Source organism: Ochlerotatus camptorhynchus, unplaced genomic scaffold, assembly GCF_037179485.1.
Source record: "Ochlerotatus camptorhynchus isolate MF236.1 unplaced genomic scaffold, CSIRO-AGI_Acam_v1.1 ptg000315l, whole genome shotgun sequence".
In the NCBI taxonomy this organism is placed as follows: domain Eukaryota; kingdom Metazoa; phylum Arthropoda; class Insecta; order Diptera; family Culicidae; genus Ochlerotatus; species Ochlerotatus camptorhynchus.
In genome coordinates, this window is record NW_027040803.1 from 214,467 (window position 1) to 234,728 (window position 20,262).

At 39.8% G+C, this 20,262-nt stretch overlaps 1 protein-coding gene across 2 annotated transcripts; it reads left to right on the plus strand.

Moving 5' to 3' along the window:
• Nucleotides 1-280: 280 nt before the first annotated feature.
• Nucleotides 281-13,724, plus strand: CNBP (CCHC-type zinc finger nucleic acid binding protein). 2 transcript variants are annotated; one of them, XM_065229510.1, is made up of 3 exons: nt 281-410; nt 667-989; nt 13,349-13,724. In XM_065229510.1, exons 2-3 carry the CDS (start codon nt 746-748, stop codon nt 13,597-13,599), a joined length of 495 nt encoding a protein of 164 aa, XP_065085582.1. In that variant the 5' UTR covers nt 281-410; nt 667-745; the 3' UTR covers nt 13,600-13,724. The 2 variants fall into 2 exon arrangements, with proteins under 2 accessions (XP_065085582.1, XP_065085583.1); XM_065229511.1 differs by lacking the exon at nt 281-410 and adding an exon at nt 417-610.
• The last annotated feature ends 6,538 nt before the right edge of the window (nt 13,725-20,262 follow it).

Genomic DNA, 20,262 nt, shown 5'->3' on the forward strand with positions numbered 1-20,262 from the left:
AGAGTTTGCGAAAAACGCGACACCATCGTCATTCGCAAATAATGCAGTGCTGGCAGGTCGAACGGATTGCTGGCATAATTGGATTCTGTAAATTTTAAATTGAAACGAATTTACCGCCGAAATCATAGGTCAATGGTGGTTTTTGTGATTTTGGATATTGTTTGATGAAATTAAAAGCAGTGAACTGAACGTTTTATGCTTGGTGGGAAGCTATTTGCACGGCATAAGTTAAATTTCCATTTTCTTAAATTGTCAAACTTCCTGGCAACACTAGCCCATCGACGTTGCTGAGCCGTGCTGAAGACGACTAGCAAGAAAAAAGCAAGACTTGACTCGATCCTATCGTGAGTGAGAAAAGAAGTACTCTCTTGTGTGTGCGCCCGCGGACGGTATTTGCGGTTGGTAAAAAGGTAATAATTCGTGTTAATTCCGTAAAATTTTATACGAAACGCATAGCTTAACTGTCGTGAAACGATTTGCGCTAATTTTCACGGTGAAAACTGACCGATTTGCGGGCTGAAAATAACTTTGAAAAATTGTGCTTCGTGTGGGCAGTGCGGAAAATCGACATTTTGATTTTGTGCGTCGTGCTTCTAGCGAAAAAAATTGTGTGCAAAATTAGTGGTAGAAATTTTTCGCTGAATGATCGTTTTTATTTCCCTGCAGAGAGTGTGTGGTGTGGAGAGCGGAGCTAGATTGTGGCAGGAACGGATCTAATCCTTTAGAGAACAGTTCGAGGAACAAAATGTCTGGAAATACGTGCTTCAAGTGTGACCGGCCGGGACACTACGCCCGCGATTGCCAAAACGTTGGCGGAGGTGGTGGTCGTCCAGGCGGACCCCGGGACCGTCAGTTCGGCGGCGGCGGTGGTGGTGGTGGTGCCGGAGGTGGCGGCGGCGGACGTCGCGAGAAGTGCTACAAATGCAACCAAATGGGCCACTTTGCACGTGATTGCAAGGAGGATCTGGACCGGTGCTACCGCTGTAACGGTAAGTTTCTATTCCTTCATTGTTTCCCCTTCTTTTCTCGCTGTGTGGCAAACACGTTTATGATCGCGTGTACAAAAGTATATGCGACCAACCTATCCGAGTCGAAACTCCACATTCTCATCGGCACCCTGTTACGAGAGGGGGATTGTCCGCTGGTGTTCCGTTTTGCATGGTGTAACCTTTCCCGAGATCGAGATTATCGTTCAATCAATATTCGCCGCATCACCATGTAGCCGGGTAATGGATGGGATAGGAGACAAGCCCGGCAGAGCAGAGGTACATAAATTTCGATCTGTGACGCCGAATGCGCGAAAGAGAAAAACATCAAGGCAGGAAACAATCCTCTCTAGACGATGGTGCATGCCGTTGATGAGAGTACTTTTTGTTTGACGGCTGGGCACTAGTGCTGCCAGTTTTCTGTTATTGTTATGATGCTATTTTATTGAATTTTAGCCGTCCTTAAAGATATCAATTTGTGCAATATTTCAAGACATGAATGCACCATTAGATGTAAAGTGTCGCTAATAATAAAAAAGCGAAAACGCTGATAAAAGTGCGCTATTACGTTAATTCGTTTTGGTCTCTTCTACGCACTTTTTTCTTAGCTCATCGAAAAAATGCGCAGATCCTAATAAATAAATACCATAAATGAACAATAACCCAAATAGTCGAACTTTTCCACAAATGGTTTGGATGATACCCCAAACACGTCGTTAAGGAAAATAACCATAACAAATTTATTAGGGGAAGACGCCAAGACGATACAACGTTGAAGCGCACTAGTCAAATTAGAAATGCAATAAGTAGGGGAAATGAATGTAATGTCGGCCTAAATGGGCCCATACATAAATTCAGCAATTGACTAAATTTTCAATAGCGACCAAAAATATCCATTAGTACCGCCCAAAGATAAAATTGGATAAATGCCAGATTTTTAGCGAAGGGCCCAATCTTAGATCCATAGGCTAACATTAAATCCATTTCCCCTAATTCGAACGTTTTTGAACATCATAATTTTAAAACGAATGGAATGTATTTAATTACCGAAGCCGTTCGACACCTTTCTTGAGAAATTTTCAAGAATCTGCAATGAAGATAAAAATATTCAAGATGTCGGATATTGACATTTCGAGATACCAGATTCGAAAAAATAATCCTACAATCTTGCAAAATGTTCAAAGCTTATGGACATAGATGAACAAATTGAAGGATAAGATTGATAGAAGCCACACATGGCCGCTAGCATAGCCAATTTTACAAGGCAAATCAGCCAAGACAACGGTAATTTCTAGACTAACATTTGAAAGGGGTGTAAGAGCCAAAATGTAAACAAACCATATTTTGCCACATATAGAGCGAATAGTTCACAAACTACTCGATAACACGAAAAAGTAGAAGAAAATATCACTTCAAATCATCAAAAACGTTTCTTCTTACATGGCGTATTTCCAATTTTCAACTCTATGATGCATCTGGTTGTTACGCCTTGCACCAGAACTACGAATTATATCGTTTTAATATGCCAAATGTTTTGATTCTGTAGTATCTAGTCACGCCCGATTCATTTGAAATGCATCCGATTGATAGTTCACGTGTAAACAACGAACAAAAAGAAGACCAAAAAATCTCCGGGCGTAATTCCACTCTCACAAAATTTGCGAACGAAGAACCAAGGCGGAACAACAAACAAAAAATACCGAGGGTGTACTTCCACGGCGTATCACCAGTGTTGGCAGTTCAAAGGGTGGAAGATCTGGGGGGTAACAACATGTATGAAATTATCAGGGCGTATGATGTTTTCTTCTCAATTTCACGGCAAAGAAAACTTTTTTTTTTTGAGTTTTTAGTGATGCATGATGATAGATTACACTATTAACTATATGTCAAGCTTATAAAATCAACCAGAAAATGGAAAGTCGTGAAATAGGATTAATTTTTAGGTCAACAAAATTCAGAAGCGATTTTCTCGATATGGTCTTTTTGGAATTACGCCCTTTTCAATGTTAGTCTAGATTTCCCCAGTACTTTATCCAGCTGGTTGTCGGGTACCTCTGGTGGCAAGTCATACACACGCACATATTGGATGAATTCACCAGCATGCGACATGCGTACCTTTGCCGTCGTTCCATTCGCATAATGGAAGATTAAATCCTCCGAATTGTATGCCAAAGCATGGTATGGAGCATCGCTTCCTCTGATTTGAACTTCATGAAGACTCCCCTTTCCTCACCAATGCGATAAACAGCTTCCATTTCAGCCGGATCCGCGTCGAGTGCTTTGGCGAAATTTACAATCTCTCCGATGTTTGGTTTAGCATCACCATGGCTGAAGCTAAACTTGATGGTGTTTTTTTTATTTCACACATCTTGTACCGTAGCAACAAAAGGCACCGAACTGTTAGTAACGAAAAAAGAGCAACTATATAATAGCGAGTCTCGAAAACAGGCTATCGCGTGGTTCACACCGAAATAAAAAAAAAAATCGACGGTAAACAGCTGTGGGACAACTGAATGATGAATTTTGATGCAAGTCTAAGAGTGGTCTCTTTCCTGGGGGTTCCCGAAAAATGACTGGATGTGGCCAGCATGATCCTGGCTATTCCTAATAACTGCTATTGAACAGGTCGTAGAATTTTAATGTGATTCAAGGTATCACATGATGGTTTTTTGACACTTCTTCGGGGTGTATCGAAACATGGCCAGGTGCAGTCAGTGTGGCCCTAAGTCCTCCAAATGACTACTATTGAACTAGTTTTTGAATTCTAATATGATTTGAGGTGTCACATGTTTTTATTTTTGTTTATTAATTTATTTGATAAGGCTCAACCGAATTAACTTTACAGAGCCGAGGATTCTTGGTCACCATACAATACATTTTAAAACTATAGTTACAAGGTACAACACAATAAACACTTTATCTTCCGCTATCCAAAAAGCCTCCTCCATCAGAACTGGAGCCGCTTCCAGTAGTTTCATTGTATGGCAAATTGTTGTACGCCAACGAGGGTCAGAGCGCTTCCATTGCAGCAATGGACGCAAAACGTGGTCAGCACTCACACACTTATCACGAAACGGTTGCTTTCCAAAGTCGACGGCGCATCGACCGAAAGAACTGCTGATGAAGAACAATGAGGAGGACCACACAATGGTTGCTGCCGAGAAAACAGACGATCGCGTAGCACACATCGAGAGTGGCCTGCTTTTGTCGACAGCCGAGTGAACACTGACATGTTTTTATTTGACGGCTGTTGATTCTAATTCGGTTTAGTGGTTGCCGAGAAACGTGTCTTAATAGAGTTGGTTGGAAATGCTATCGAACATGAAGCTTTAGCACCGACAATTATTAGCGAAAACAATAAAATTTCTGACCAAAGCACACTACTGACATCTGGCTCCATGTTCGTGGGAAATATTTAGCTAAGCCATGCACCCGCATGTAAAAGTTATGAATTGGTTCGTGTCTGATCTATTCTGGACAAATTATTTTTATCTAAATCAAAAAATTCTATGGTTTGACAGTTCGGATCACTGCACATTTAAATCGGTCATTTACGATTTTCGGGCATAAATCAGAATTAAGTGTCATGTCGGTGGCTTTAGTGTGATAATTTATTAACCAGAGAATGGTCTGAAGATGGTAGGTAGATAGTTCCGCTAGAGTACGGTAGTATGAAAATTGAATAGGGTAGAGAACTACTTCGGCCTAATCGCCCATTTTGGGCCTATCGAGCAGAAAATTTCAAATAAATCCATAATTTCAGAGTCAACAAGTCAATTATGCATTTGGTACGATACTTTAGTTAATAAGCTTCCGAACGAAGTCAATGAGAACGCGTGATATGAATGTTTGAAGCGCTCCGACCGAATCAATTTGTATCTTCATCCGATAGGCCGAAGTGAATTCAATGGCGTTTCAATGCGTTAGGCCGAGTTTGCCGTCAAGAAGCAGTGTTAGACTTTTGACAATATCTCAACGATTGGTTTCTCTTTATCAAATCTTACGGGTACGTACGGAAAGGTAAATAAATTTAGAAGCCATAAGTAATAATAACATTCCGTTTGGTGCTAAACTGCGCTAGATTAAGAAATACTAAGTGCGGGTTGTGCTTAATAGGCCGGAAATGGGGTAGTTAACCCTATAAGTTGGAAATGAGCGAAGGGCTATTAATGCGACGATACTAGTCAAACGCACATTTATTTACCTAACTCGTACAATGTACGAGGAGATTTGAAGTATTTCTGAACGCTCAGTATTCGGTTCCGGTGTGCTTTCCTGTTTCAAAGTTTCGTAAGTGAAGTTAAGAATTCAAGGGTAGAGATCTACTTCGGCCTAAGCGCCGATTTTGGACCTATCAAGCAGAAAACATCAAATAAATCCATGATTTCGGCGTTAACAGGTAAATTCTACGTTTGATACACTCAAAAATATTAGTAACTAAAGGATGATTTAAATTTAATCATTTTATAATTAAGACATGTTTATGCATTGTTCAGATTAAAATATGATTTAAAAAATATACTATGTTCGAATAACGGCGTTGAATTCGTTCAGTATATTTCAAATAACATCTAAAAATTGAGAAGCAGACGTAATATCTATCGTAATAGCACGCATAGCCGTTACAGTTAATTCCATTTTCGTTCCTCATACATTTGTTTGTCTAGTGGATCGGTCTTTGAAGCGCTGAACATAACCAACTATAGACTGCACTTCTAGTCGCAGTCAAGAAACGATGAGGACCTGATAGTAATAGTTAAATATTCTTAAGGAGCTGTGAGTCGGGTTGAAAAAGATCGAGGAGCTAGCTTCAAAGGAGAAATCAATATTTTCTGCAAGGATTTTATAAAACTGCACATCTATGATAATCAGTTCCGCCGAATTGTGTTCGAGGAGCTAAAATTGAACGCCTTCCGATGGGAAATAACGAACAACTTTTTATGAGGATTAGACATTTCCGACATGCAACTGAAACTTTTTCGAGCCAGTAGCTGAGAGCTTCATTGGATGGATGACAATAATGAAACAGGCGGATTACGAGAATCAATTAGATTAGATGTACGTTATGGTAGGGTCCAGGTGTGGGAGCTGCCTTCCTGGCACGTCGGTAGCATTGGTGCTCAGCACGGAAAACAAGATCGACGGAAAAAAAAACAAACCAAAGGAAAAAAAAAAAAAAAAAAAAAGATGTACGTTATCTGGTGGGCCAAATATCTCCAGTATTTGAGAACACTTTGTTTATTTTTTGTTTTCAAAATCAGCTTTTTATTTGATAGAAATCAAAAAACGCATCCACACCAATAAACAGCTTGTATACATCCTATCATTATCACGACTTTAAACATTGCAATGTATAAACCATTTTTATACTAAGTTCGTATTCCATCGTTTTATGCGTCGGTCGGGAGAGTTGCGATTTAGCGTAGCTTTTATACTATTTAGATTTGAATATATTCTGAGTGTACTATACTTAAGTTTAAATGCTACCGAACGAAGTCAATAAGAACGCGTGATATGAATGTTTGCACTCAATATTCTCAATTCAATCTTTATCTTCATCCGATAGGCCGAAGTGAGTTCATTGGCGTTTCAATGCGTTAGGCCGAGTTTGGCGTCAAGAAGCAGTGTTAGCCTTTTAATAATATCTCAACAATTTGTTTCTCTATTAAATCTAACGGTACGTACGGAAAAGTAAATAAATTTGGAAGTCATCAGTAATAATAAAATTCCGTTTGGAACTAAACTACGCAAGATTAAGAAAGACTAAGTGCGGGTTGTACTTGTTAGGTAGTTAACTCTATTTCATAAGCCAAACTTACACTGAGGCAAAGGAACGTTAGAATTCCACTGAGGGTGCGACACATCTAAATTTCAATTTAAGATGGTCGGAAAAACTCATGCTAGCGAATCAATCTACGAAAAATATTTCTTCATCTCTTGCATCTATTTCTATCTACTCGCATCGCTCTTCACCTTTTGGCAGGAAATCTTCATCAATCTACTAAGCTTGCGAAGTCATTAGTAAAGCCACAAATGCTCTTTGGATAAGCGAAAAAAAAAAAACTTTTGGTTGGAAATGGGGACTAAAACCTAAAATGATCCACTGGATGTATTCCAGCGGCGCCGGTGGTGTAGTGGTAAGCGTGATTATCTCTCACTCCAGCAGGCCTGGGTTCAATCCCAGTGGCGTCGCCGGGATGTTCTGAGGCATAACATCTCTGATCACGGCTTCCTTCGGAAGGGAAGTAAAGCCGTTGGTCCCCGGTTTATGAGTTGATGTGTCGATAGGTAGGGTCCAGGTGTGGGAGCTGCCTCCCTGGCGTCGGTAGCATTGGTGCTCAGCACGGAAAACAAATCAAGGAAAAAAAACTGGATTTATTTGACGATTGTTAAGACCCAGAATAACCTATGCATCATTGGTTTGGTGGCCTAAAACCAATGAATAATCAGCTCAGAAGAACCTGAGGGAGGCTGCAAAGACTAGCCACTACTCTCTCAATAACTGGTGCAATGAGCAGCACGCCAAGTATGGCACTAGATGCTCTACTTTATCTGCGTCCGTTGCATCCATTTATTCAATTAGAAGCCGAAAGGAGTGCATTAAGGATCCGACGGTCACAGAACTTTCTTGAAGGTGATCTTAGAGGACATATGAGCATCCTAAAAATGTACAATATTGATTCTCTTGTGATACAAAATGAAGATTGGATGAAGAAAAAATATCACTTCGATCGTCTTTACAATGTAGCAGATGCGGATCGCGATTTGTGGGACAATGGGCGCAAAACATTCGTCCAGGATCAATTGTCTTTTATATAGACAGCTCTAGATTGGATAATCGTGTAGGAGCAGGGGGTAACTGGTCCAGGAATAAATATCTCAATATCTAATACCTACTGGCCTACCGTGAAGCATCAAGTAATCAGCAACTTCTTCTTCTTCTTGTTCGCATTTCAAGCTTATTGCTTTAGCGCGTATTAGCTTATTGCGTGCTCTCAACTTAGTGTTCTAAATGCACTTCCACAGTTATTAATTGAGAGCTTTCGATGCCAATACCAATGCATGAATTTGTATATTGTGTGGCAAGCACAATGATACTCCATGCCCAGGGAAGTCGAGAAAATTTCCAACCCGAAAGATTCCCTCGACCGGACTGGAAATCGAACCCGCCGCCTCCGACTTGGTAATACCGTGCCTTTACTGACTAGGATATGAGGCCCCTGTAATCAACAACATGTAATACTAAACTTGGAAATGTATAATGTCACTCCAAAAATTGGCCTGCCAAAACCAAGTGAACCTATTTTGGGTTCCTGGTCACTGCGGAATTCAAGGGAATGAGAAAGCCGACACACTAGCTAGGCTGGGATCATCACAACAATTCATAGGACCAGAACCATTCTGTAGAGTTTCTGCTTGCCCTCTTAGAATGGAGTTCAAGAAATTTGAAAAAAAAAAAATAAAAGTGGAAACCAATTGGAACAACACTCTCATTGCTAGGCAGTTGAAACGGTGTATTAATCCGAGCATTTCAATGACGAGCATAATTCTTGAACTATCAAAAAAAGATCTCAGTATGTACACTGGTTTAATAACAGTACACTGTCCATGTAAATATCACTTGAAGCTTATAGGAAAACTTCAAGAGGACATGTGTCGATTATATGTGGCATAGAAAAAGAAGACTCTGAACACCTGCTATGCTCTTGTGCAGCAATCTTCAATAAGAGGCAGTGGCGTCCCGTAACCTCACTTTTTACATATTCACACTCGAATCGGAAACGTAAAAAATACACTTAATCTTCTAGTTTACTCGATATCTATCCATTTCTACACGGACGCTGTCTTGCTCGTGTAGAGCACATAAAGGATCTCGGAGTTACCTTGGACTGCAGACTCACTTTCAGAATCCACTACACTGACATCATCTCCAGAGCTAATCGACAATTGGGCTTTATTTTCAAAATTGCCGACGAGTTTCGTGACCCGCTATGTCTCAGGTCACTTTACTGCTCGCTTGTGCGATCCTTATTGGAGTCAAGTTCAGTTGTTTGGTGCCCTTTCCATGCTAGCTGGATCACTAGAATTGAATCCGTTCAACGCAAGTTTGTGAGATATGCTCTTCGTTTCCTCAACTGGCGTGACCCAACGAACTTGCCACCGTACGAGGAGCGTTGCCGTCTCCTGGGAATCGAGCCATTAGAGGTGAGACGGACGGTCGCTCAAGCTATGTTCGCTGGAAAGCTGCTTACAGGTGACATTGACTGCCCAACACTGCTGTCACAGCTAAATATGTATGCCCCTGAGAGGTCTCTTCGTCAACGCGACTTTCTGTTTTTGGAACCACGGAGCCGGAATTATACACAACACGAGCCAATTCGAGCAATCAGCCGGCAATTCAACAACTTTTTTTTATATGTTCGACTTCAATGTATCAGCTGACGTGTTTCGTCATCGGCTACTTGGCCTTTTCCGTACCGTTGACCGTAACTATTTAGTTTAAGTTTTATTCATTTAGACAGTATTTGTCAGTTGAATTTTTCAATAAACAATAAACAACAATTGCAAGCAATATTCTGATAATTGTTTATGTTTTGAGAGTGTGTGCACAGGTAGATTGAGGTTAAGGAAACGCCACTGATAAGAGGCGCATTTTTTCTGGATAAGGGGCTTACAGAACCCTTTGATATTTGGAATTCAGTTCCCAGCCAAGTACCTAGTGCAATTCATTCGAAATGTAATACCTGACTGGGAAAATGCTTTCGGTCAGTCTATGTCGGTCGCTTTATGAAATGGTGATACGACATGCTGATGAAGCAATATTAAAACGGGGAATATATCACAATAGATCTAAGTACTAGTCCCAGTTATCAAAATACCCAACACGTAAAAACAGCGGGCGAGCATCTCACAAAAACAAAGCAACATTTTTTCCATAAGGAACCACTTATGAAATTTCGAGTAAAAAGTATTTCTTACGGATATCATCATTTTCCGGCAGATTTTTTAGGTTTTCCACAGGAAAACATGAGGCAAATTTACTCTCATCGCTGAGTTCCTACACTTTTGGCGATTATGAGTGAACTAAATTGAAATTTTGGTCGTTCTCATTCGTGTTGGTCTTTATTTCCAACTTCGGTGAAGCGAACGAGTGAAAGAGCGCTGGACTTTGATAGTTTCGTCTCTCATGAAACACATCAACGGAGGTTTCATGGCGTGTATGACGGAAATCATTTCTGATGTGAAAATATTTGCAGATTACACGTAATCTGTTTAATTTATCTTCCAACTACATATTTATCTAAAAAAAAAAGTAACGAAAACGGGACATAACGCATATTAAACAAATTGAAAGAGCGGTGATCGAGTGTCGTTGAAAGGAATTGAAAGTCATAATGAGGCTTCGTTTAACTCGAAAATCGGCGTTACTTTCATTCAATGTGATCAGCAAAGCAACGATGAGAAAATCCACAGCCAGAGTTTCGTTCTAAGGGTGTTTCTTTGTCATTTTCGGTTCGTGCTGATAGTCTAGCTAGGCGTTATAGAAATCTAGAGTAACACTTGAAATGGGCCTTTGTCCAAAACGTAAACAAATCGGGTTTTGATATTCTTTAGCTCCCTTTGATAGCTACTTATCGTGTAGGAAAGTTCCGCAAAATCGAGAAAAATCATTAAAAATAACTCGATTTTCGAAACGGCCGATCAACGAAATTTTTGGATTCATTAACCATTCATTTATTTCATTTCATTTCATTGAAATGAAAGTGACGTAGAAGGGCCGATGATTGAAAAATTTCAAACCAATGCTATGCCCTGCTGCTTGAGGCAGGGTCGATGATTTGTTTTCAATTTATTTGACGGTCCGAAAAGGCTTAGCAAAGGGCGTACCATTTCTGATGACAAGCACAACGGTTTAACAAAAAGGGCCTATCCATTGAAAGATTCACAAAAAGGCGGAGTAATTTATGAAATTAAATTGTTATCGATTTTCATATATTTTTGAAAGCTTTTTCCATATTTTGGATGCTGCATACTGAGATACAGTTACTATTGTTATTGTGAACAATATAATTGCCTAAAATACTTCAAGTTACTTAAATATGAATTGCGGCGATAAAAATTCAAAGGGGGAGAGGTAGCTCATCGATTCTTCCGGTTCGCCTCCTAGCATCGTGCTATAAGGTACCAGGCGATAACCAGGGTAGTTGATCGATAGCTCGATGACGTCATTTCGTTGGCGTCTGCAATGGGAAATTCTCATAGCAGGCGTTGACGATGGGACGTTGTCGAGTTGTTGAATGGAGATAAGTTAAGCATTGGGTACAGGACCAAGTCTCCCCTGGGTGGTGCCAAAAGATGAGCGCAATAGAATCATCAAGTTGCCATAAGGCACGGAATGAGACTATTGCATGTCTGGGTAGTCACAGTCTTCCATTCGTTAGTCATTTCAGGTGGATTAGAACAGGTTTAGGTTTAGGGTGGACGTTGGCCAGATTTGGATTTTTCAGATGTAATCCTGGATAGGACCCTGTCATTGAACGTCGCGTGAAAGTGGAACTTAATGAAGGCCTAAGTACTTTTTCGTAGTTTTTAGTTTTCGGATTTGAAAGATCGTCGGTTACAGTGGCCTGCTTACTGAGCAGAAAAACGCGGTCCCAGGTATTTTGCGAAACTCGTTGTTGTCGTTGGTTCCGGGTTTGAAAAGATACACAAATTTGAGCAACGGTATTGTGTGATATGAGGGGCTCGGTGGCCTTAGAGCAACCGTTTTTGCTTACTGAGCAGAACATCATGAGTCTAATATCAGGCCCAACCACATTCAAGATTCGTCAATCGTTTTATTTGTTAATATGACTACATGGTAATAACAGCAACTCGGTGATTAAAAAGGTGCTCGTCTGCCTAGTGGCAAACGTTTTTGCTTACTGAGCAGAAGACCGTGGGTTTAGTCCCAAGCTCCTTCGCGTTATATGATCGTTAGGACATCAATTCAGCTTATCGTTTACCAAAACGAACCCAGCTGCGAACCCAACCCTCTTATCCAACATCCCAGTGATTCCTCGTGAAAGTGCAGAGGTGTTCTCGGCTTCCATCAAAGCGAGTGTCATGTCAACACAATCCTTCCCATTCCTTTCTTGACCTGTGTTCGGGCGCGGCCGGCGCTGGTATTGCCTAGTTTAAGATCACCAGTTTTTACACATTGAGGATGATTGCTAGTCCCAAGCATCGTCTATTGGTTCTCTGTGTAATTACAGCTGATCTGGCAGTAACAGAGTAGCAATCGAGGGCGGTCAATCAAGCTCAAGCTCAATTGCGGCGATAAAAATTTAAAATTCAGTTTCTGGTTTGTTTACGTTTTGGACATAGGCCCATTTCAAATGTTGCTCTAGAAATTATGCGTTGAACACGTTGTATGCCAGAAACAAAACTGAGGCAAATATACTTAAGAGTTTCATAAGGCTCGAGTTATGAATTTCACAAGCGTGACTTCTATGAATGATTTTCGTCTACCATCAGGTTGCACTTATACGCCTTTAAACATTTCACTTTCCCAAGCGTTGAAAGACGAGTGGTCAACACACGGGGCCTATAATCTCAACGTCCATGGTTCGTTTATAGTATGTTCAGGTTTATTATTTTTGTCAAATGAATGAAATTCATAACGATTCCTTGTGGCTTCGTACCTCCTTTTGCCTCCGTGTAGTCAACCGGTGGAAACTAACGATTTTAAATTGGCTCACTTCTTGACTAGCCTACTGGTCCCAAGCAAATCGATTAACGTACACCGTTCTAGTCGAAATTCTACTACTACACTATGTTTATTTTGATTCGCTATGAAAGTTTGACAGGTAAAATGAGGGGTTCGTGGATTTTCCTATGTTTCGAGGGGGGTGCATCGATTATCTTGGGACCGAAGATAGTACCAGAGCTGAGCCAAAAAGTTGAGCACGTTTCTTCGGGACCTTCTAGTCTAAGAGTTACCTCTATGGTAGTACCTCATGTGTTACGATAATCATTCATAAGTTGTGCTTATGAAATGCAAAACACATGCCTATAGAATTCATAAGTATATTATGAAACCAAAATTGTCTAGGTTCATCAGTCATGTCTTATAGAATTCTTATGATGTTTTCACTTCAGTGTATGATTTCTAGAAGAAATACTTTTGTAGAAAATTTATAAATGATTGCATTTCTCGTTATTCACAATAATTATTATTCGAAATTTTCCTATCAACCAACTATTGGTAGCGACAAGGCAAAGTGTAGTTTTCAGTCTTTTTCGACGTGATGAACGTATGAGATTTAGCAGCAATTGCTACCCCAGACGATTACAATGTCTCATTCTTCTTCCAATTACAGGAAGCGGCCACATTGCCCGTGACTGCAGTCTCTCACCTGACGACTCTTGCTGTTACAACTGCAACCAGAGCGGTCATCTGGCACGCAACTGCCCGGAGAAGAGCGACCGGGACATGAACGTGTCCTGTTACAATTGCAACAAGAGTGGTCACATCTCGAGGAATTGTCCCACCGGGGACAAGAGCTGCTACAGCTGTGGCAAAATCGGTCACTTGAGTCGCGACTGCACAGAGAACAAGGGCCGCGATTAGAAGTCGGGTTATGCGTCGTCGTGGTGCGTCAGCAGCAGCAGCAGCAACAGTATCACTGCAAACAACAATAATAACAACAACCACAACAACAACATTGTCGGCAGCAGCAACGTTTTGAATCACAGCAGCAGTTTGAACCACATCAATAATAATCATAATAATAACAATAACAACGGTACGGCGGTGGCCGGCTACTATCGCTTGCCTCCGCCGCTACCACCTTCGCAGCAATCTGCCGCACAAGCGGAACAACAGAAGCAGCAACAGCACCTATTCGGTGGTCTGAATCCGTTCCAGAACCATCTTCACCACACCCAACAGCAACATTCAGCCGGTCATCATCATCATCATCAGTTTACTACTACTACTACTTCTACCTATTCCGCCGAGAATGCGCTGAAATCGACGCCGCAACAGCAACATCAGCAACAAAATGCTGCCTATCTGCTGCAGCAACAACAACAGCAACAGCAGCAGCATCACAAGAACTACTACAATAGCGCCTCATCTCCGATAGGGGCCCATCTGGGGCATTACGCCTCTGTTGCCGCTGCCGTTGCCAGTACTCCGATTCCCGTTGGTGGGGCTAATCCTGGACCTCCCGGACCAGGTGGCATGGGTGGTGGTGGAGGAACTGCTACTACTGCTGCTGCCGCCGTCGCCGCCGCTGCTGCTGCCACCCTTCACGCAAGCAAACCACGATTCAAGTTATAATATACACTTTGATAAAATGATTATAAATAATAATGAACGAATGATACACACAGATACAAGAAGTTTGATGAAATCAAAAAAAAAATACAAGGAAGCAAGAAGTAAATTAACTTTCACACAGAAAAAAAAACATGAAAATCTAAACACACTCACACACGTAAACATTTATACACTCACACGTCTGAAGAGAGAAGGAGGAAACGGATATTTATGCGCCATTTATTGTTTTTCCCTTTTTTTTTCGTGTTAAAGCAAAAACAAACCTCAGCAAAATTATCTTAATTTCTTTTCTAATGGAAGGAGTAAATAAAGGCCAAGAGAGAGCAGAACCCCATTGAAAGGTTAACCCGTTTTTCCGTTTTTTTTTTTTTTTTTATTATTTTCCTATTACAGTTAAGGCATGATGGTGGTAGTAAACAGTGTTCTGATTGTGACATCGGAAAATGATTAGTTTTTTTTTCTTCTGTCGAAACTTAATATGACTCCCTATCTCTTATTATATGATAACAATGCTTGTGTTTTTGATAAAGGTCGTAGATTTAGGATATACGTTTTTGTTTTTGCCGTGTCAGCAAGATAATCGAACCAGTAGGTACATTACTTGCATTTCACTACTTTTTAGTAAGTCAGAGTAGTAGCTACTACACGATGGAGAAGGAGGTTGCGATTCGAAATGCGGAACGAGAGTTTTGAGAGCCGTTGGGTCAAACTGTGGTTTGTTGTAACTTTGCTAATTGGATAACAAATAACAGAACAGGGTAAGAGGTGTCAATTGAGGCTGAATCTATCTGGGTTCTATTTTCAGGTGCATGATTGTGGAAAACAGGAGATAATGAAATGGATGCAACAGCGGCTTACGTAACTATTAATTATTGGTCGATTTGGTAATCGTTGTTAGAAAATTTTGATTTACTAATTCGATTTTGGTGTCTGTCAGGAAAGTTTGCTTCCATGAACGACACAGACTCCGTGCATTTGAAAGAGAGAGAGAGAGGTATGTACTTGAAATAGATGTTTCTGTTAGTAAAAACCACCAAGTGTCTGTCACTACTCCCATATAACATGGGTCTCAACTCCAATGATTTTTCGATTCATAAAAGTGTAACGGAACACGTTTCGCGATCTTTCTGAGTGTGGAAATTAAAATGATACAGCAGCATTGTTATGCCACTAACATAAGAGCGGAGGAAATTCAGAATAAGGAAGGTATGCTTTCAAACTTGCTTCTACGACGCTGCCCGGAGTGTCTCCCCCTTATTCTGCGCCGCGAGTGAGGTGAGCTGACTCCCCATGCAAATCAAATGGAGAGTCACCTCACTCGCGGTTCAGAATAAGGGGGATTAAGGCGCCAACTCTGAAATTCATTTTCAATAAATCAAGCGAACTAACCAAGGCAATTGGTTTCAACTAAACACATACCACAGTCGCTTAACGTTGGCTTTCGATGTTGAAGCAGATAGCCGTCGAAATGCCGATCGAATGACCTATTTGACCAAACGGCTTTCAACTCAACCGCTCAACAACTTAAAACCCGTTTACTATTGCGCTTCAAAGAGGGGGATTATTTATTGTATCGAAACACACACACACTAACTTCGGTCAATTCAGTCGCGCATTGTTACACTGATAATCGCTAGTTTAGAAACTTGAATTTACACTTTTTTCGTAGAAAAAAGTAAAGACTAATAAAAAAGGAAATCGATGCCCTCTAAGGGTGCGCTAAATGATGACCAACAAGAATGAGAAAAACTACATCCGACAAGCCCTCTAGGTCCTTAGTTTTAGACTCGCTAGCCCGTTTTGTTTGATTTGCCTTTAAAATAAAATTCCCCAAACTACACACATAAAAAACACATTACACGAAACTTAATAAACAACGCTGAGTTCAATATAGAAAAGAAAATTAACGTTTACAAATTGGAATGGGAAACATTTAAGAAAATTACAAAAAATCATAGATCTTTGCGTACTAGTATAAAACAAACAAAACAATATTTACTAAATACAATTGATTGAAAAAAAAAACTATGACTCTAATAAACAAAATCTATAAACACTGAAAAAAAAGTAAGAAAACAGATTTTAGTGTCGATAAACGTCTATATAATAAAGAAAAAAATGTAATCGTACAAAACGAAGAAAATTAAGCAGATGAAAAACCAAGCTAAGCAAAGCAAAAGAAGCAGGAGGAATGAAGGATAACGGAACAAACTGGGAGATCTCACCAAGTTCAGCAGGCCCAACAGAAGAAGAAGAACAGGAAGAGATGAGCGCAGCGCAGGAGAACCGAAGGCAAGCAAGCGGGAGGAGGAGCAAGAGAATAGGTACACAACACGATTCAAGCTATGTTATTCTTTTTTAATCTGTGATAACAGCCAAATCTTGAAGCAGAGATAAAGAGAAAGAAAGAAGAAAATCATCATAAAGCGTATAAAAGGAAGCAGGAGAACATAAACTAGTAAGCGGACACAACGTTCTTTTGTTCTTCCTAAAACTAGGGATTCTGTGCAACCCCCAGCCAACCACGGAAGAAGGTTGTTTTTCGGCGCAGCAGAACCTAGAACGACTTTTTAGGAATACAAAACAAGTTACAAATTAAAAACAGAGCAAACAAAAACAAAAGGGGAAACTAACTTTCGAAGATTGGTTCGGTGGAAGCCGTTTCCTTAGCCGTCCTCGCATTTACAAACAAAAAATAAGGGTTTCTCTACGCTTGCGGGTTTGGGTCGTTTCATCGAAAGTGAGGAAAGAATTTCCGATGAAATGACCATTCTCGCTGAGCGTTGTTGAGAGAAACCCTTGAGCATGTCGTGGAAGCCTGAAACAATATGAAGCAACTATTACACGTGTTATCGTTTTATGATAACGTTGTCACTTTGTTTATCTCATTTTGTTCACTTTTTATACACACTAACAATACAGAAGAAAAGAAGCAAAGAGACCAGAGGAGAGAAAATTTAATGCTACTTACAGTAATTTTTAACTGAAGCGAACCCCCGTGGCGAAAGGAGAGCAAATTACAGCAACAACAAAAAAAATGCAAAGAGTACCTTTAACAAAAAAAAAACGATTAATTTAAAAGAAGCAAGTAAGCAAAAGAGGAAAGATATTTTTACAAATTACACATTTTCCGTGTGACCAAAAAGAAGTCGTAAATGTAAACGCGAGAAATCAGAAGAAGTCTACCGAGTTGAAGTCAGTGCGGCGCTACGAAGCGTACAATTCTAATATTCCTAAGTGCTCAAAGTGAAACGAAAGTGGCGAAAGCGATGAAGAAGAATACGTTCTGAAGGTACTTACCGAAAAAAAAATAAAAACCGACGCAAATCAGCGAAAGCGAATGAGAAGGTAACCTTCTCACATCTCAGGAACCGAAGTTCCCTTTTTATGGCGATTTCTAAAATTAGGCCAATTAGGGAATGGAGGCACGACGAGAGAGGAGATAGCAACAAAAAATCGTAATATGAGCTGTAACACTCACACACGTACACACACATACAAACAAACATCCATACCGACACACTCACACCACCCAACAACACTAGCAAACAGATAGGCGAAACAAAACAATAAAGTTCTTTTATTGCTGATTATCGAACCGAGAGATGGAGAGCTGCTGGCAGGAGAGTTAAAAAAGAAAACACAGAAAATCGTAACCGGAACATCAACCCCAAAAAAAAAACACTACAGTAGAAACAGAAAATAAAGAAAAACAAAAAACTAGCAACAACCCCCCCTGTATTGTAAAACTGCGAAGAAAGGAAGACGGGAAGAAATACGTCGAAGAACACAGAAGAAGAGACGTGGAAGAAGCAAAACAAAACAAAGCGGATGAAGGGAAGAAGGTGACGAAGACCACACAGAAGGAAGACGGAGAAAACTGCGATTGAAACAAAAAAAAAAAGTTGAAAATCTTAAAGATTACACACAAGAAGAAAAAAAAATGTACTATTATTATTATTACTCTGAATATTACACAAAACTAAACAGAAAATGAAGAAAATTATTGATGATGGTAAATTGCAGATAAGATGAGAAAAAAAACCTACAAAATGCAAACTTTTTATAAGTAAAAAGAATTGTGAACAAAAAAAATATAAAAGGAGAAAAACAATAGGGTTTTATTTCTGCCACCTGCTACAGTTGAAGAAGTCGGATGAGAATGGGACCTGGGGAGGATTAACAGAAGCACGCACTCAGAAATCACATAGCTGCAAATCCCATCACAAAATCACATGAACATTAGGGGGTCGATGAAATTCAGATGAAAAATCATATAAAATTAAACTGATCGCATCAATGTTATGTGAAATTCAGATGAATTCCATTAATTTTCATTTTGGATGAAAACTGACATCTGCAATGTATATCCTAGCCACGAACACGCATACAAAATGTATGAGTTGGTTCGTGTCTAATCTATTCCGGGCAAATTATTTTTATCTAGATAACAAAATTCAAAGGAATTTACCACTTTGTCAAGCAGTTTTGGCGTGACTTTCTACCAGCGATTTCACAAAACTGGACCAACTAATTTCTATTTTTTTTATAAAACGCACAAATGTTGGCTACTTTTCTCGAGGTTCTAGAAGAAAAAATCTTAAAATCTTTTATTTCAATGTTCGAGCGGTAGTAAACGTCATTTTAAGTGCTCGAATAAAGTGGTAAATTTACCCAAAGTTTTGCACTAAAGACCCACGCACATTAGATCAGGATCGGACGTGTTGCGGTAAAGTGACAGCTAAATCTATTGTCTAACTGTCAAATTTACGTCAACGCAACGCAAACGGATCTAATGTGCGTGGCCCTTAATACTTGTGCATTTCACAAACGTCAGAGAAGTCTATATGGTCTAGATGGTTTTGACTAAAGTGCCTGAATGGATCACATCATTCTAGCAGTTTAAAATGACGTTACCTACCACTCGAACTTAGCCGTGGAACACTATTTTGAAGAAATTTCTTTTAGAACCTTGTAACAATAGAGTCTTATTTATACCAAGCTATAAAAACGTGGAATTTATTATTTCACTTTCTGAAAATTGCTGGTAGAAGGTCACCTCAAAACTGCTCGACATTACGATTAATTTATCAAGGGGGGGGGGGAGGAGTCGGCTGTCAAATACGAACAATCGTCGCCTACCTCGCATAAAGGTCCGTTTCGCAGGGCTGGTAGCAGGTCACTTTTTAGTGACTTGGTCATTATTTTGAAGCCAGTCACTAAAAAGTCACTTTTTACACCAAAAAGTCACTATTTCCCTAAAAATAGTCAATTATTTTTCACTACTAAAATAGAGTAAAATTTAAAAATATCAACAAAATGTTTAAATTGAGTACTTAAGTACACCAATTGGCACTAAGCAAGTCTACATTAGCTTTAACAAAATATACATAGGTATCTGTTAAAAAATTCAAAATTTTAACTAGGGTGACCAATGAATCGCAAAACTTTAGAACACCAGAAAAACTATTGGGAAATGCCTTCAATTTCGATTAAAAATCGGGGAAAATATATCTCCTTGCCCAGAAAAAAAAATTGTAAACCTTGGAAAATTTCTAAAGGTATTTGTCTGTGATAGATTTTCAAAAGCATTTCAAGGATGATTAAGAACTTTAAAAAATCCTAAGTAAATTTTAAGAGACTTTTAAAGGATTCTAGGGATGACACCAAGATATATCAGAGAAGAATACCAAAGTACAGACTCCGAAAGTCTTATGTAAAATTAAGTGCTCTGAGGACCGATTTCTTCATCTCCGCCTAAAATTAAATCAGGTTTACCTATATAGTTAAACTTGGTTTAACAGATACGAGCGTTGCTTTTTTTTTTTTTTTTTCCTTTGATTTGTTTTTTCCGTCGATCTTGTTTTCCGTGCTGAGCACCAATGCTACCGACGTGCCAGGAAGGCAGCTCCCACACCTGGACCCTACCTATCGACCCATCAACTCATG

Coding starts and splice junctions, on each gene's coding strand:
- CNBP (XM_065229510.1), top strand. CDS start 746: ATGTCTGGAAATACGTGCTTCAAGTGTGACCGGCCGGGACACTACGCC. Junction 990..13,348: donor CCGGTGCTACCGCTGTAACG/GTAAGTTTCTAT, acceptor TTCCAATTACAG/GAAGCGGCCACATTGCCCGT.